We start from the raw sequence: 18,983 nt of genomic DNA, 5'->3' as shown, positions 1-18,983 counted from the left end.
CTTTTTATGGCTGCATGATATTCTATTGTATGGATATACCACATTTTGTTTATCCATTCCGCATGCAATGGACATTTGGATTGCTTCTACTTTTAAACTGTCATGAAGAACACTGCTGTGAACATTTGTGTACAAGTTTTTATGTGAAATTATGTTTTAAATTGATTATATACTTGGGAGTGGAATTGCTGGTTCATGTGATAACTCTATGTTTAACTTTTTGAGGACATGCCAAACTGTTTTCCAGGGTGGCTACACCATTTTACAGCCCCACTAGCAATGTATGAGAATTCCAGTTTTTCCACATCCTCCCCAACATTTGTTATTGTCTCTCTTCTTTATCACAGCCATCCCAGTGGGCATGAAGTGGTATCTCACTTGTGCATGTTTTAAAGGAAGATTTTTTTCTTGTATTATTTAATTGAATCATCCAACAAATATTTATTGAGCAATTGCTTTTATCAGGAGCACTGTGTAGTACGACGAAATAAGTAAGAGAGGTCCCTGCTTTTGATCTACTCCTCTCTAAGAATTTCCCAAGCATAAAAAAAAACTTGCCTTGGACGTCAAATCAAAAGATCTGAGCTCTGATCTGAACTCTGCTCTTAATCATGTATCTTCCCTTCTTGGAGCTTTGTGCCTCCTCTAGGGTTTGAGAGATTAGAATAGACCAACTCCATGGCCATTGCTCTGAAAGTCCTGCTTCTTGTTTACACATTCTATAGCCGAAGTTGTTCTTTATAAAACATCCTGATTTACTGGAAGCTGTCAAGAAACAGGAAGGGAAGGCAAACTCTGCTGCCAAATCATTGCACAGATTGAGCCAGGGCTCTGTGCTCCTCTTTACTAAGGGAGTACATCCCTTTCATGACAGTTTTCCATGTCCAAAAGGACCATGCATGAGAAGGATATGAATTGAATTGCGTACTCCAGTTTGGACATGTTCTTGGCCCACATTCTGGTGGGAGTAGACCCATTGTAAATAAGATCTCTTCAAGATGTTACTTCAGTTAAGGTGTGGCTCAATTAAATCAAGTTGGGCTTTAATCCAGATTATTGGAGTTCTTTATAAGTAGGGTGGAAGTCAGACAGAGAGAGAAGCTAACAGGACTCAAAGAGAAAGGAAAAGACGTTGCCATGTGATAGAAAAACCAAGGACCAAGGATTACCAGCAGCCAGCCCCAGAACACCACAGTCTTCTGGGAGAAAGCATTGCCTTGTTTTCTCCTATCCTTGAAACCAGGAGCCAATAAATTCCTGTTGTTTAAACCAATCCATTGGATGATATTTGTTTTAGCAGCTGGGAAACTAAGAAAGGGAGCTACATAACAAGACTCTTCTGCTTTGAAAACCCACACAAAAGCCTTTTTTATATAATTTGTAGTATGATTAAGAGCACTTCTGAACTAAACAAATCATTCACCAACCCTGACATTTATAGCATGAAAATTAAAGAAGAATGACTATAAAAAGTATGAGATTACCATATTGAATTGCCAAGGAAGAAGCATATATAATTACTAGTCCCAGAAACATATAATAGGTTATAAAAATTGGGTTTTCATGTTTACTGTAGTTTAGCATTTAATATCAAAATAAGAGAGTGGCCTTCCAAAATTTCATGATAAAAAAGTTATCTAATCTAAAAATAAATAAGTATGTAATTCTGTACCTTTAAGAATATAAATAGTATTGTTTAGCCCATCAGTAGAGGGAGGATCAGAAATTTATAAAGGTAGTGGAAAAAACTTGAAAAAGGAAGGTCAGAGTAAATTAAAATATTTGATTTTTTATAAACTTAAATGAAAAAAATATAAATACACCTGCTGCTGATTTAGGTTTACATCCCAAGATTTTTCCATTTTGGATCCTGAAATTAATTTTGAATATAGTTTCTGCACATCCTGAAAGAATTTCCAAAGTTACAGAGAAGTTTCTGGCACTATGAGGAAATTTGGCTCCTAATGCCAGTAATGAGATAGGAGTCATGGAAAGAGCTGGACCGGGAGACAGGGAACTTGGTCCTTGGTCTCAGTTATTCCTCTAATTGTGTGACGTGGCAAGTCATTTCACCTCTCAGAGTCCTCATGCATCAACTGAGGAAGTGGGAATGATGGAAGTCATTCTAAGTCAGCTAGGACAGGCCTGTTTAGGACCTCTCTGGGGCCTAAGTATTTTTATTTTAGAGATTCCACCCACCCTATGTCATGTCAAACATATTAAAATGCACTCACATCCCACATGGGATGTGGTTTAGACATAAATGTTTGAGTTGTGCTGCACTTGATTTGTTCCATTTTTTTTAAATAATTTTAAACATGTATATTATTTTTCAGTTTTCTTTTTATATTTGGGAGCAAGTAATTTTTTTTTCAGAATCTAAATATTTTGGAGGCCTTTGAAAATCATAGTAGCCCTAGGCATGGTGGCTTACCTGGCCCTGAGTACTTCTGGCCCCTCTGCTTCAGAGGCTCAAAGTAAGACAATGTCTAAGGTGGGTGGTGCAGAGAGTGGAGTGGTGGTTTAAATCATGTGCAGAAAGGTGAACAGATTAGTAGACACAGATGGGAAGGCCTCCAAAGTGCATACTAAGGGCCTCATTTGTTGTTGATCAGGCCAAGGGTGACTGCCCCAGACTACTTGTTCACCTCTCTAAGAGTCTGGGCCATCCCAGCAGTCACCACTAGGTGGCAACACACCAAGAGGCTACAGTCCCCTCTCCTGTCTACTGATTTTTTATGTAATGCAAACAACTTTTACCAAATAACATAATCAAATTAATATTTTACTAACTGAAAGCTTTTAAAGTTCCTTGCACCAACTTCGTTAAAATAAGTATCATGTATTTTGTTTATGACAGACCTCTCTCCCAACCAAGGAAAGTCTTGAGCTGAAAGCCCAAAAATGACAGCAGAAGGAAAGATACCTCCCACCAGGGACTAATTCTGCTTTATCCCCACAACCCAGCCAAGCACACCCTCCATGATTTAACAGCTGAGAAAGAAGAAAAGTGTCTGAGGTTTAGTTCTCAGAGCTGTACCTCTTCAAGTTGGCTTTGTTGAAGGACTTGTCTTTTTAAAAAAATTCTCTGCCAGGTGGTAAATCTTCCAGGTTCTTAGTTAGCCTCATAGATTCATCTGGAAGTAACTGAGGAAGGGTCCATCAGGACCATTATTCCCAGGAATTAGTTTTGGGAAGTGTGATCCAGAGAAATGACTGCCTAGGACCAAGAATGTTTTTCTCAGACCTTGGTACTGGGGCCTTTAGTAAGTCACTTACCCTGTCGAAGGCCATGTGGTCCTCTCTTTACAAAAAAAAAAAAAAAAGTAAGAAGAAGAAAAACCTTGAGATGGGTCTGCAAAATATCTATGGTTTCCTGAAGCTCTAAAGTTCTTTGATTCTTCAGTTAATGTTATTTGATCTAAAAATTAATCTGTCCATCCTGTATCTACCTCATGATCCTCAGAGAAGGTTGGCAAGACCAAACCCCTTGGCACCAGAAATTTACTTGCACTCGGAGATGGTCACAGAGTCTAGGGCTGGGGCATATCTGTCCACATCTGCATGCTGTGCTACCCAGCCCTCCTGCTTGTCATGGGGCAGAGGCAAAAGCAGCAGGGAAGAGCCAGTGGCCGCCATCTGCCTGGAACACCTGAGGCAAAAAGGGCTCAATACTGGGCCTCTCTCCCACCCCTCTGTACCCAGAAGAATCCCAAAGCTTGCGACCCTAACAGGATCCAGAAGCTGGGAACATAACAATTCTGGGCAAGCTCCCCTCCACCTGACCCTGTTTCTGGTTCTCACATATTTGTTTAAAGGTCGATGAAGGGTGCAGTTTCACTGTGTTCTGCGCACCTTGCCCCAGGTCTCCCCAAGCTGCTGTGAGCTTTGCTACCAGTGCAGTACCACTTAGGGCAGTGGAAAGCTGGGGACCCTGCAACACTTTTCCCACCCACCTCTACTGGCTCTACCCCTTTCCAGAAGTTGCAATGGACTTTTTTGTAACCAATCCAATAGAAATATAATGTAAGCCCCAAATGCAAGCCAGCTTGTAATTTTTAGTTTTCTAGTAGCGTTGTTTTCAAAAGGAAAAATAAATAAGTGGAACTAATTTTAATAATGTTTGTTTAACCCAAAATATTATTTCAATGTGTAATCAACATAAAAAAATTATCAATTTGATATTTTACATTCTTTTTTACATCCAGTCTTTGAAATCTGGTGTATATTTTACATTTAAGGAACATCTCCATTTGGATCAGCCACATTTCAAGGGCTCAATAGCTTCGTGTGGCTAGTGGCTACCATAATAGGTAGTGCGGATCTAGAATATAATGCAAGTCTATATATAATTGCACTTAACATAATTCTGCTAAGATTAATGTTAGCATTTTGTTATATTCTTATCTGGTCTTTTCTATGTATAATATTATTTTTGCAAAGCTGATGTCATATTGCTTATTTCATTTTATAGCCTCTTTTTACTATTTTATGCATCTTCTTTTATCATCAAAAGTTATTCACAATCATTGTCTTTAATGATAAGATCATAGACTGTCTTGTCACTTGGATGTGTCATAATTTTTTTACCTACTTCCCAAAAGTTGGACAACTGCCATTTGTCACTGTTAGAGATAATGCTAACATGAATATTTTTGTGTTGCTTGTGCTTTTTAAGGCCTTGATCTAAATCTCTCTAGTAATCTAGCCATTTTTTAAAAATTGATTCTTGAATATCATTAATCAGTCAAACAACTATCAACAAGGGATTTATGACTGGGAGTTGAGACACCTTAGATTCTTGTCCAGCCCTCTGATATGTGGTTCTGTAACCTCAGGCAGCTGCTTCTCTTCTCACATTTGCTCCATTCATAAAGTCAACATTGTGTTAGATGATTTTTAAGGGTCTTTCCAGCTTTAACCTTCAGTGATGATTTTCCCTCACTTTTACATCTAATTAATTAACCTGTCAAGTGAGTCATTACAAATCCTGCAAGTCATGTCAAAGCCACCTCCTAAACATTTTTAAATACATCCCCCTCTCTCTGTTTGTCCTGTCTTTATACCAGCCACTGTCATTGCTTATCTAAATGGTGGTGGGAGTATGCAATGCAGAGAGAGATTAGATTAACACAGAAGGTCAAAATCAAGAATAAGATTAAATGAGATAATATATGTGGAAGCATGGGGCTGGCACAGAGGACATGCTCAATGAATATTGGCTGGATTTGAATCTGAAACCAGTTTCAAGAAACCTATCTATACCCCATTCCAGAAAAGTTGCAGAGGAGTTCACAGTAAAGCATTAAAGATACACATCACTGATGTGCCCTGCTGCATGCCACGTCCTGCCCCAGAATTTGGATGCTGTGGGAAGACAAAGACTCAGCAGCTTCCCTTAAAGGGCTGACAGTCTCGGGGAAGGGAGGGTAAGTGCCCCTTTACACAAAACAAACATGCCTCAGGCAGCATCTTCAATGGGAAAACCAGATGGAGAGCAGAACAATTATCTGAGCAATACAGGCAAGCCTGCTGTTGAGAAAAAAGGCTTAAGGAAATTTGTTCTACTATTCTCTTTGTGAACCAAGGGGTTTGGGCAGCCTGGAGAAGCAAAAGTCTTCCTGTTCTAGAAAGATCAGAGTTCTGGTCTTGTGCTCTATGATCTCAGGCAAACCATGAAGCCTCTCTTTGCTCCTCAGTATCCTCATCAGTAAAATGGGGATACGGCTCCAACCTAACCATTTACTTGATTGAGTTGTTGTGAGCCTGAACACAATGGGGTATGGGGGGAAAACAGTTATTAAATGGAATAATCTAATATCTACATAGACAACTGAAAATGTGCCCCCTAAGATTCTACTTCTCTTAAAGGAAATGTTTAGTAATCATAAATAACATTTCTATTGAACTTTATAATTTATAAGGTGCTTTTATATGCACTTACTTTATTTTGTTTTCAAACTAATGTGTAGTAGGTATTATCATTTGTTCCTTTTACACGTAAGGAAACTGAGATTGAGACAAGAGTTTAAATAAGTCATTCAAGTTTACACTGCTTCTAAGAGCCAGGTTTACGTACTCGACCTCCTTGGTTCTGTTTCCCCTATACTGTACAGCCTTTCTATTAAAATTCTTATCACCAAACATTACTATTATTAACGCAGATATTGATAATATTTGTCACATACATTTCCCTTTTATCAAGGATACTAAAGCATCAAAACAGAAGCTCTGAAAAAAAAGGCCTGGATTTGAATCTGATGTGTAAAAACAGCACATTCACTTTCTCATTTTAAGGAAAAGTAGCTGTCCTCATCTGATTTGCATTTTATGCCATACAGCAGGAAATATTTAAGTTGACAAATAGGATAGTTACTACTGCAACAGATACTTGGCAGTTAGTTTTTAACAATTGTTGTATATGTGATTTATTTGCTATTATAAAAGGGCATTACTGTGCGAATATGACTCCTGAAATTAGCTTCAGTTTAGCAAGGGGCCTTGACAGCTTGACCCCTTAATATCCTTATAATGATGCCATTTACATTCAATGCTTACTCAAGTCACTCACTGCTAGATTTGTTTGAGAGGAGTCCACTCTAGGGCAGATGTATTATGTGTTTTAACAAACCAAGTTGGTGTGTGGGGCACATGCAGGCCTTCTAAGAGGGAAAAATGTTTAATCAAGTCTTCATGAAAATGTGTTAGTTTCCAACTTCCAACAGTGAAAATGCATTACTGCTAATTACAGCATACTCCAGAAATGCAATACTTCATGTATTCTCTGCATGACATTTCCATGGCATGGATTATATTAAATAAGAACATGTTTTGGTCCTCCACATCTTTAACTTCCTCCACATCTTTAACTTCTAATCCTTGGGAAATTGAGACGAGGTGAGCATTGGCTGGGCCAGGATCAGTTCCATCTCTTCCAGCAGGGAATGGGGAGAGGGTGGGCTTCATGGCCAAGCAGAACTGGATTCAAGTCCCAGCACCCCCACTTCCTAGCTATGTGGACTTGGGCACCTCTCTGAGCCTCTGTTTCTTCATCTGTTATGTGGAAATGATATTTTCTGGGTTATTATAAAGATCTGAGCTGTTTTGGGTGAAGCACCTGGTACAAGTAGGTGCTTGATAAATGACAGCCAGTAATGTTTTGGTTACATTAAAGCTCAAATATCACCTTCTCCACGATGTAGCCCTGACTTCACTAGCAAACCCAGCTTGTCCTTTGTTTCTGTTTCAGGAGTACTTTGTTGCATTTCTTTATTATATCACGTATTACATTGTGTTGTAATTAATTGAATAAGTATGTATCTTTCTTCTCCTTCTTGATGGCAAGAACCATGCCTATTTACCTAGTTAAAGGTAACAGTACCTTGCATATGCAGTACCTAGCCCAGGATATGACTACAGCATGAACTGAGAAGGATTCTGAGGGGTACTTCTGGATTCAGTGGGGAACGGAGGAGTTGACAAGGGCAATTAAGAATGCCTGCCACAGGAGGAGAGAGAGGTAGTCCGTGAGCCACTTTGCTTTCCTCATCCTAGCACATAGTAGATGCTCAGTGAATATTGGTCAAAGGAATGAATGGACATTACTCAGTCGTCTAGCAGCTTATAGTACCTTATAGCTTACATCTATCTATTTTTAGAAGCATTTTCTTTGTTGCATCCTTGTATTCTTCTAGTAACCCTATACATCTAGACTAGGAGTTAACAGCGTTTAACAGTTGAGGATGCTGTGACATCATGATGGTGAAGTGACTTTCCTTTACTCTCACAGTGAAATGGTGGTAGAACTAAGGCTTACAGGCCAACTGTGAGTTTCCTTTAAATATCATATTGAGATTCCCAAAAGAGGCTGTCACTGCTTTTTCCAAATTCAGGCCAAACTGCCCTTTCCTCATATTTACTCACTCTTTCTATTATACTTAGCTCCCCCTCTTTCTGCTTCACTTTAGATCCTACCCTCTGAAGCTTCTGTCCAGGCTCATTTTATTCAGTAGAAAACATTGCATTGATCAATTTAGAAATGCAGACCACAGACAGAAAAATCAAAATCAACACCAACATTATAGGACTGGCCCACTCCAATAGATTGTCTTGCTAGATATTTTCTTCCCGTGACTTCCCACAAGAGCCTAGAATCTTCTGGTTAGAATCAGACTGGAGGCTTTATCCCTCAGTTGAATGGTGTAGAAACAGAAGCAAAAATCTCAACTCCATTAAGTCACATGCTTACTGGTTTAGTTTGGTCTGATAAGGTTTGGACTGGTTAGGGATAGTTTGGGGGCTTTCTCTCCAATTTGCTGATGTCACTCTATGTCTCCTGTTTTAATCAGGTGTGGGCAACAGATCTCAACCTCTGCTATAGTGACCAGCTGGCCCTGACTCAGCTCACCTTATACCTGACGAACGGCCATCTGGACTGCAGTATGGGCACCTTTGAAGTGCCCCGCTTTGTTCCAAAGAAAGACCAGAGAATGAGCCGTCTTGAAACCCTGTCATTGCCGGTAAGCAACAGATGCTTCCTGATTGTCCACTGTGTTCAGCAATACTCTACTGCCGCTTTCTGAGCTCTTGCTATGTGCCGGGCTCTTTGAGTATAGAAAGAAGAAATCACCTCAGGCAAGTTACTTAACCTCCCTGAAATGCATTCAGGAGATTTTATGAATGTATTGGTCAGAAAGAAGCAGCATTATGTGGAAGTGTGGAAAACCATGGGCTTTCCGGGAGTGGAACTGTTTGAATGTTCCCCTCAGCTCTCTTCTCAACTCATTTCCCTGGGTAAGTGCATCTACAGCCACTGCTTCACTTCCCAGCTATTTCTGTAAAAAACAAAACAAAACAGTATTTCTCTAGTCCAGATCTCTTTTCTGAGCTTCAGACTCCTAGATCCAATATGCTATAGAACTTCTCTATTTAGAGTCCCCAGAGTCAAATGACCCAAACTGCATTCATTCTCTCTCCTCCCCACCCAACTCCTCCACCTATCCTGCCTCTTGGTGAATCAGGCCAGGGAATGATAAGACATTCCCTAGCTCCAAATTCAGCCAGCAACCCAGTCATTCCAGCCCTAAAAATCACTCTCTCTCCATTTGATACTGCCTTAGTTTCAGCTCCATCATCTCTCCATACTGAGTATTATAATAGTTCCTAACTAAGATTCCCTGCCTCTGGTCTCTCCCCTCACCCCAAACAAATGCTGCAGTCAAGGTGGTCAAGATGAATAAGAAATCTAAACATGTTGCTCCTCTGCTTATAACTTTTCAGTGACTCCTGTCATCTTCAGGAAAATTCCAACTTCCCTGCTTGGTTAAGAAGCCCTGTATGATCTGCCTCTTCCCACTGCCCCAGCTCCCACCTCACCTCTAACCCCATCCTTGGGGTGGCATGGCCTGCAGTGCTGGGGCTGGTTAAGTTTACCAACCTCAGTAGCCCCAGTCTGGGTAACAAAGGATAAGTCTCCATGGGGACAATGGATGCTTGGTTGAGCAGGGTAGGTAGTCATGAGAAGGAAAACAAGGGTTAAAAGGATAAGGTGCTCCTTAGTGTGGGTGGATTAGGAGAACATATTAGGGCTTTCTGGCTATAGTCTCTCTTTTAGAAAATGAAACTGCTTGAAATCCAAATATATTTAATATCCTATTAACTGCCATCCTGGTGACCCAGAGATACTTTTCAGAGCAGCATCTTCTGCCTGTCTATTGAGCCTCTTTGGGTCCAGGAAATGCCTCTGTGTTTAAAGAACCCTTTTTCAACACCAGCCAGGGACCCCATGGTCAACTTTCCTTGGCAAAACTCGGTGTACACTCAAAAAGTTATCCTAGATGTCCTATGGGGCTTTGACTGCTTCCTCCTTCTCCTTCTCAATCCACTTGTCCTGTGAAATATCAGCAAGAGTCTTGTCTATAGTAATCCCCTTTGTCTCTTTGCTTATTAAGAAGAAAAGTAGAATTGGACTGGGCAGGAGAAACAGACCTTTGTTTAGCAGGTCCCAGGACCTTGCTGAGAATATCACTGGTCCAACCCCACCTGCGACCTCCATCCTCACCACAGGGACCTATGGGACCCACGTTCAATATGAGAGGGAGAGACAGCAGAAAACTATGTGCCCTTCTGTCTTGGTAAACCTAATTCTATGCCATGTCTAAAGGGAAGCTGGAAGCTGAGTTAGTATTCAATATGAGACTTTCAGAAACAATTTGCTGCATTTGAGTATGTTGCTGCAGAAGGTTGTAAGCAGAAGTTATACTTTGAATTAGAAGCACTCTCCCATCTTCCCCAATCTTGCCTATAGGTTTCATTTCTAGCTACAGGCAACATACAAGCATTCTCCTGTGATCAAAAGTCTTAAACACTTTTAGGAACTGCCTGCACACAAGAGGGAAACATTATGATCTTCAATAATTCAAATGTCTCTACAATCATTGAAGAGAAGCTGTGCATGTTTTCTGATGTAGGGGTAAATTCAAAGTGCTTTTGGTTTTAGAAAGATAAATGGATGTTCTTGCCCTGGTGCCTGTGTGTGTGTGTGCATGTGTGAGTGTGTACACGTGATAGAAGTGAGAGGCTAATTTTTTTAAAGACGCACAGACACATGCACACACACTACTACTTAAAACTAAATTGAAGCTTCCTAGACAAGTGTGAACAGACTGATGCCTTCAGGTTTAAGATCAGTTGACAGCCTCCTTTGAAGGCTGAAGAAGGGAACACATGAAACTACAATGAATAATGAGAGTGCATTCAGATCTAATGCCTATAAAATGCTTGCAGTTTGGGCCTATTCCTTTAATAATATGCTATGCAAGGAAAAAGCAAAATTTTTCTGGACTCTAGAAAGAGTGGTTGTCTTATATCAGATATAGGTGGTGAAGAACTGTCATTTAGACCTGGATAGACCAGATGAATGGGCTTCTGATTGACTGTCCCACAAATAACCACTTGAAAGCATAAACAGGATCTGGTAAGTCCCAGACATGGATGTTTTATAAAAGAAAAGGAATCATTTAACTTTTTAACTTTTAATTAAAGTTCTGTCTGGTTTGGCATGAATTGTTACTCTTTTCTGTCAGTTTTTACTCCTCCTTTCTTTCTGGACCTTCAATACCACAGTCGTTGAGTGGCCAAAAGGGACCATCTTTGCCAACATCTTAAAACAACCCAAGTCATTTATACGCATTTTAATAGCGCATGATCTATAAGGAATGATTAAGTAAAACCTTTTGTGTTAAATTATGATGTTAATAATGATTCTGTCTCCTGTAATTTATTATGAATTCTCAAATGCTTCGGGTTTGATTTTGATAGAATGCAACAACAACAGTTTATGCGATGACTTTATTTTTAGAACTCCTTCTTTGAAGGCACACATTTCCCTGCTACTGCTGCTACTGTAATTATATACAAAACCAATCACTCATTAGAGTTAGGATACATTATCTTCTAGACAGATGAGGCTAAATAAGCAACACATTAATAATTCAGAGAGCAGTTCATTATGCATGTGGATGCCTGCTTCGTAACTGAAATAAGAACCTCATCAGCCTCTGCCAACCCTTAAACAATAGTTCAGTGTTATTGCAGCCACATTCAAGTTTACGCTTGTTAAACTGCTACTTGGATTATTTTATCAAACATTCATTTATTTCTGGTCCCTTACTGCTGAGAACAGATTTTGGAAGCTCCTTTTTTAAGTTAATGATTTGAGCAATGGGTATTATTAATTCTCAGAATATTATAAACATGATTAATTTTCAGGCAGAGATTTATTACATAAGGATTTCAACTATGTCAACTGAAATGCATCACTGTCAAAACAAGTATCATGGCAAAAATAGAATATGCTCCACACTTCAAGTGCTGGTGCTCAGAAGTAAATCAATTTAAATTGTGGCTGAAGCAAAATTATATTCTCCAGTGAAAAGGAGTATTTCGAGGTTTTTTAATTTGGCTTGAAGCATTCTTGTTAGATTGTGATTTAGAAAGGTAGTTTAATAAGACTAGACTTCTACCAATATTTTGTCTTCTATTTTTTTCCTGTTTTACTAGAAAAGACTAACCTCTGAAATTCCCTCATATTCCAAATGTAATTCATGGAAATTTGCAGTGAAAAGCACTGGTCTGGGATGGCAGGGATCATGAATTCTGATCCTCTCTCTCGCTTCAGTTTCCTCATTCGTAAAATAAGAGAGAGCTAAATGATCCCCAGAGGTCTCCTGAGGGATATGACTTCTGGGAGCCTGTAGAATGGAGCCCAGGCAGCCTCACACATGGTGCAGCGTAGAGCCTCTCCTGTGAGAGGACACAGATAGGGCCCATCCCTCTGTACCGCATCCTTCCATTATAAGATCTTTCTCTTCCAGAATCTTTTAGAAAGAGATAATGTTGTTGTGACAGGTCACATCCTTAGCTGTTAAGAATACTAAGATCTCAGAAGAACCAACTAGAAGTAAATTCAGCAAATTTATTTAACATCTATTTTGTGTCAGGCACTCTACTAAACACAGAGGACATATAGATAAGTAGCAAAGTCCTTGTCCTGGAAGAGCTCCAAGTTTATCAGAGGACACAGACAGATCAGCAGATAACTAGAGTACATATGAGAACATCCAAATGTATCACACCTTTATTCTATGCCAGGCACTCTGCTAAGTGCTATACACAATGAATCTTTATGGCCACCCAATATATTATGTAGGTGCTGTTATTATGCCTATTTTTGGATAAGGAGGTTGAGGTTAAGAGTTGTTAAACAACTTGCTGAAGGTCACTCAGGTGTTGAATCCAGGATTTAACCCCAGGCCTGTCAGATTCTAAAGCCTGTATGTTTAACCATTGTGCTATGCAATGTGCTTTCCATTGTCTGCAAGTCAATGATTTGTCACCAGAGTGGAGCTAAAGTTCATTCCTGAAGAGGATTCACCTCCCTGTGTGATAAGGTTGTCTCCTGGCATACTGCCATTATCCACTGGCTTCTAATCTGCTGTGAGCTGGGCCAAGACACAGCGAGCACTCAGTAGGCCACCGGATGATCAGGGAGTAGTCAGAGATTTTAAAAAGGAAATATGGATGTAAATGGCACAGATTTCCAAATAAATAATCAGAAATATAGAAAATATCATATCACTTACATTCTGAATCTGTTTTTTCCTTGGAGAGCATTCCATACCAGTTCATTGAGAACACTCCCAAACGAATTCAGCAAAATCGTGGATACAAGATCAACACACAATAATCAATTGTGTTTTTATATGTCAACAATGAACAATCTAAAAGGAAATTAGTAAAACAATTCTATTTACAATAGTGCCTTAAAGAATAAAATATCTAGGAATTAATCAAGGACCTGAAAGATGTGTACACTGAAAACTATAAAACATTGCTGTAAGAAATAAAAGAAGAGCTAAAGAAATGGAAAGACATTTCATGGTCAAGGATTGGAAGACTTAATATTGTTAAGATGTCAGTACTACCCAAAGTGATCTACACATTCAAGCAATCTCAATCAAAATTCCAATGGCCATTTTTGCAGAAATGGAGAAGCTAATTCTCAAATTCATAGGGAATTGCAAGGTGCCTCAAATATCCAAAACAATCTTGAAAAGAAGATCAAAATTGGGGGTCTCACACTTCCCAATTTCAAAATTTACTACAGTGCTACTGTAACCAAAAGAATGTGGTACTGGTATAAGTAATTTAAAAGTCCAGAGATAAACTTTCTCATCTACAGCTGACTGATTTTCAACAAGGGTGTCAAGTCCACTCAGTGGGGAAAGAATAGTCTCTTCAACAAATGGCGCCGGGACAACTCTATATCCATAGGCAAAAGAATGAAATTGGACCCCTACCTCACATTATATACAAAAATGAACTGAAAATGGATCAGCAACCTAAATATAAGAGCTAAAACCATTAAACTCTTAGAAGAAAACATAGTGGGAAATCTTCAGGGCCTTGTATTTGGTAATGGATTCTTAGATATGACACTAAAAGCATGAACAACAAAATTAAAAATAGATAAATTGGGCTTCTTCAAAATTAAGAACCTCTGTAAATCAAAAGACATTATAAAGAAAGTGAAAAGACAACCTACAGAATGGGGGAAAATATTTTGAAATCATATATCTGATAAGGGTTTAATATCCAGAATATATAAAGAACTCCTACAACTCAAGAACAAAAAGACAACCCAATTTAAAAATGGGCCAAGGACTTGAATAGATATTTCTCTAAAAATTTATAGAAATGGCCAACAAGCACATGAAAAGATGCTCAACATCATTGGTCATTTGGGACATGCAAATCGAAACCACAATGAGACACCATTTCACACCCTCTAGGATTGCTGCCATTAAATAAACAGAAATAACAAGTGTTGGTGAGAATATGGAGAAATTATAGCCCTCGTGCATTGCTGGTGGAAATGTAAAATGGTACAGGCTCTGTGGAAAACACTTTGGCAGCTCCTCAAAAAGGTAAACATAGACTTACCATGTGACCAAGCAGTTTCACTCCCATGTATATACATACCCAAAAGAACTGACAGCAGGGACTCAAACATAATTATGTTCTTAGCATAATTATTCACAATAGCCAAAAGGTGGAAATAATACAAGTGCCCATGAACAGATGAATGGATAAACAAAATGTGGTATATAAATACAATGGAAAATTATTCAGCTATAAAAAGGAAAGAAGTTCTAATACAAAATAGATGAACCTTGAAAATATTATACTAAGTGAAATGAGCCAGACACAAAAGAATAAATATTGTATGACTCCACTACAGTGCTACTGTAACCAAAAGAGTTTGGTACTGGTATAAGTAATTTAAAAGTTACTATCTAGAATAAGCAAATAGAGATAAAACATCAATTAAATGTTACCAGGAACTGGGAGTAGGGGGAATGGCAAATTGTTGCTTAATGGATACAGTTTCTCTGTTTTGGGTGATGAAAAAGTTTGGCAATGGAAGGTGGTAATGGTAGCACACCATTGTAAATGTAATTAATGCCACTGAGTTACACTTGAAGATGGTTAAAATGGCAAATTTCATGTTATATATGTATATTGACACAATTTTACAAAAGATCATGAAATAATACACCTCGTAGTGAGTGGGGAGAACACTAGTTTCTGTTTTTAAAGCTATGTAATATTCCATTGCACGGATGTGCCATAATTTATTTAGCCTTTCTTCTATCAGTGTATTTGGGAATTGTTTCCAGTTTTTCATATTAAAAACAGTGCTGTAGTGAATAACTTTGTATATACATCATTTTTTACATGTTTGAGTCATATCATAATACATTCTCAAAAGTAGAATTGCTGGATCAAAGGACATATGCATTTTAAATTCTGATAGATATTTCTAAATTGTGATTTCTTTTTTGATCCTTGGCAAACTGAAATGGATTGTACAGCATCAAAGAGAATAGATTATACAAAACAACCTTTTAATAATGATATCTCTATTTGTATAATGCTTTATAATATAAATATGCATGAATTTATTGTTCTCCACAATAATGCCAAGAAATAGATAGGACAGGGATTACTATACCCATTTTACGGAATAGAAAACTGAGGCCAAGCAAAGTTAAGTGAGCTAGTCTGAGGTCATGAACTTAGTAAGTATAAAAATCCTGGTTTTCTGATTCAGTTCCCTTTCTAAAGTAAAGATTTATTGCTTGGTTGGTCATTTTTTTAAATAATTGATCTTATTTATGAAATTGTTTTGTTTGATAAGTGATGATAATAATAGCTAACATTTATTGGGTATTTATTATGGGCCAGACACTGTTTCAGGGTCTTTGCATACTCATTAATCATCACAACACTACTCCTGCTATCAAGCTGGATGAAAGACAAATATATAAGCTTGTCCTGGAATTCAGACAATTTTTTCATGTAGAAACCATGGAGTAGGTTAAGTATTTAAAAAGTAGGTGTATCCTGTAGATTCATCTTTACTAGCATTATTGTAATACATTTATTAAACACCTACAATATGCCAGGAATTTGACCAAGCATCATCAGGGATACAGACATTTGACAAAGTCCCTGTCCTCAAGGAGCCGAGAAAGAAGGAGATATAGAGAGAAATGTTGATATAAAAATACTAGGAAAAACCACAAGGCCTTTGTAAGTGACTGTTGAGTGACAGCTCCTCAGCCACTCAACCTGATGTTGGAGTTCTGATGTAGTGTGAACTGGAGATGCTTTCCAACAACATAGAACTTGGTCCAGCTTTAAAGCCAGGACAGCCATTGAGTGATGGGAAGGGAAGAGAGAGCCCGAGGTCTGTTAGGAGATGGCAGGTGAACCGGCTGGGCTGGAATAGAGAATCAGGGAAGGAGGAGTGGGAGAAGTGGTTGGAGCAGTCCACCGAGCAAGTTTGGGGAGGGTCTGCCTACCAAGTGAGGTGTCTGGATTTCATCTTGAAGGCAAAGAGGAGACACTGAAGACTTCTGAGCTGGGGGATGACACTTACCAACCCGAGTTTGGGAAGATGAACCACCTGGTTGTAATGAGTAGAATCCCAGGAGAAAGGAGAGCAACGGGGGAAGGAAAGCCTGGGAAAATAGATTTATCATTATCATTATCATAGGTCCAAATGTTCCAGGATCTGAAGATACTTTCAAAGGGACAGCAACAAAAATAGTAGCTACCATTTATCAGGTGCCAGGTACTGTGTAAGGTGTTGATTTAATTATCAGAAGTCAGAGAAGTTAAATAATACACTCCAGATTGCACAAATAGTGAGTGGCCTAGTCCAAAGTCGCATCTGTTCTTTCCACTAGAGTTCAGCTTCCCCAAGTAGGAAGGAGCAACAGTTCTTCAGGAAACTAAAGTCTGTACAAGGATGGTAGCCAGTGGAAAAGAAGAGGCACTGGGAGACATATATGAACTACTCTGACTCTTCTTTCAGATTCTTTATGAATCACAGCCCCCAGGTCTGCAAAGATGGAGAACTGCAGTCTGCCTCCATAGAGAGGAAAAACTTCAGGACAGCCTATCTTTATTTGCTACCCAGGAATGGTGTAATTTGGACAGTGAGCTCTTCTGCCATGCTTTGGAGCAGAGAACTGGATCCTGCAGCCAGATGCCGACCTCCCTTCCTCACTGACTTGGACCAGATCTTGGTTTTGCTAGTTTATATACTATGGCAGCATAAGACAAGTTTAGAAGACAAAAATAACCTTGGAATTATCTTGTGAATTCATGGTAATTGCCATGCAATTACATGCTCGGTAACCACAATGGAATTCCAGACTATTTACAGTTCACTTCCATATACAAAAGCTCAGGCTTCTGGGCCTCCATTGTGAAAACAGGAGCATGGCACATCCTGGCATCATAGGGCAAGCAGGCCTGGTGGCCATGCCCTTCCAGACTGACTAAAGAGCCAAGCCGTAACATCTCTTATATGGTTTTTGTGACCCCACCAATAATTCCTGCTAAGCCCACCAGAGCCACGCTGTCCTCCAAAAGATGTCCTCCAGATGAAGAACAACTCATTATGTCAGTGTGATAAAGTACAGTTGTGAGGCATATCATGGTCAAATGGATTTTATTTTGTGAAAAACAAAAATCCTAATGGCTACAAATTGGACAATACTAATGCAGAAATAGAAGTGCACAACTCAAGATGCATGAGCCTGTGGGGCCTAACATTTTTATAGACGTGGACTCTGGCTAAATGTGTGCAGAGAAGTCTTAATTAATGGCAATGATGTGACCATCAGTTATCATACTTGACACAGACGTTGAAAGCAAAGGATATAATATGTGGGGGAAGTAATGTTGCAAAAAGTCAACATGAAATCTGAGTGTGTGTGTGTGAGATATATGTAGGAGGGAAAAGGGTGTTCATTCTTTGCTGGGCATTCAGTCAGCCCCAGTGCCCCTGTGTTATTTCAGATACACAGATTGGGCCCATAGTCTGACTATAGATGAGTGTTGCATCATTCGATCTCTTGCAGCCAGCTTTTGGCCTGCAGAACCTCCTTTTCCTTCTCTTATTCCAAGTCACTGTACAAGTCTAGGCATCTGGTTGCCCAGCACTTGAGGATCCCCAAGGTTCAAGACCTGGGCCAGTCACCTTCATTTTCTATGCTGTAAGGTTGCCCATGGCCCCATAAGCAGTTTTCCAAATTTTTTATTGTCCAAGGACAAATACAGCTAATTGTCAAAGACAAATATCATATCTCACAAAGGGCACACTAGACTTCCTTGCCTCTGTTGCCAGGATCCATAACTTTATTTTGTGCATGTTATATTTTAAACATTTTTAGGAAATACATAATCAAAATACTTTGGGCCTTACCATAACAAATCTCCCTGGGAGAATTCCCACTGATGGGCAAACAAGACACACAAAGAATAGCAGTTTCCCACATAAAGAAAACAATGGAAATAAAAATTCGAACATTCATCCCCTCAAGGAGGTGAAACATAACTCCCCATTCCTTGAGGGTAGACCATGCTTAGTGACTCGCTTCCAAAGAGTCCAGTTTGGAAGGGGGTGGGGAGGGGTATAGGAGTAACTGTACAAAGGAAAAACTTAGCAAAAACTACCTTAGCTAGGTGATCAAGACTGACATCATGAGTGATCAGTCGTACTAATAGCATGGAGCCTTGATGTGATGTGTTGGGAGCGGCACCTCACCTCACTGGTCTTCCTCCCCCAAACCCATAATCACAGTCTAACTGTGAGAAAACATTAGACAAACCCAAATTGAGGGACGTTCTACAAAATGCCTGACCAATACTACTGAAAACTCTCAGTGTCATCAAAAACAAGGAAAGTCTAAGGAAGCTGTCACAGCCCAGGGGAGCCTAAGGAGGGATGATGATTAAATGTGGTATCTTGGATGGGACATTGGAAAAGAAAAAGGACATCAGGGAAAACTAATGAAATCTAAATAAAATACAGACTTTAGTTAATAGCAGTGTACCAATTTGATTTC

General features: G+C 39.2%; 1 protein-coding gene and 1 long non-coding RNA gene across 17 annotated transcripts in view; one reads left to right on the top strand and one right to left on the bottom strand.

The window, feature by feature from the left end:
• Positions 1-18,983, bottom strand: part of LOC119531855 — a 132,209-nt gene that overhangs the window by 64,713 nt on the left and 48,513 nt on the right. For 2 of the 5 annotated variants that reach the window (XR_005216425.1, XR_005216426.1), the window contains exon 3: positions 16,505-16,586. The exons of the other annotated variants lie outside the window; for them this stretch is intronic. This is a non-coding gene — a long non-coding RNA (uncharacterized LOC119531855). The remainder of the gene's footprint in view (positions 1-16,504; positions 16,587-18,983) is intronic. 5 annotated transcript variants of the gene reach the window in all.
• Positions 1-18,983, top strand: part of IQCH (IQ motif containing H) — a 301,965-nt gene that overhangs the window by 254,256 nt on the left and 28,726 nt on the right. For all 12 annotated transcript variants that reach the window (XM_037833597.1, XM_037833596.1, XM_037833589.1 and 9 more), the window contains one exon: positions 8,349-8,519. In XM_037833597.1, the coding sequence (XP_037689525.1) occupies positions 8,349-8,519 (171 nt within the window). The remainder of the gene's footprint in view (positions 1-8,348; positions 8,520-18,983) is intronic.

This window comes from Choloepus didactylus, chromosome 4 (assembly GCF_015220235.1).
Source record: "Choloepus didactylus isolate mChoDid1 chromosome 4, mChoDid1.pri, whole genome shotgun sequence".
NCBI lineage: Eukaryota > Metazoa > Chordata > Mammalia > Pilosa > Megalonychidae > Choloepus > Choloepus didactylus.
This window is presented reverse-complemented; position numbering and strand designations above follow the sequence as displayed.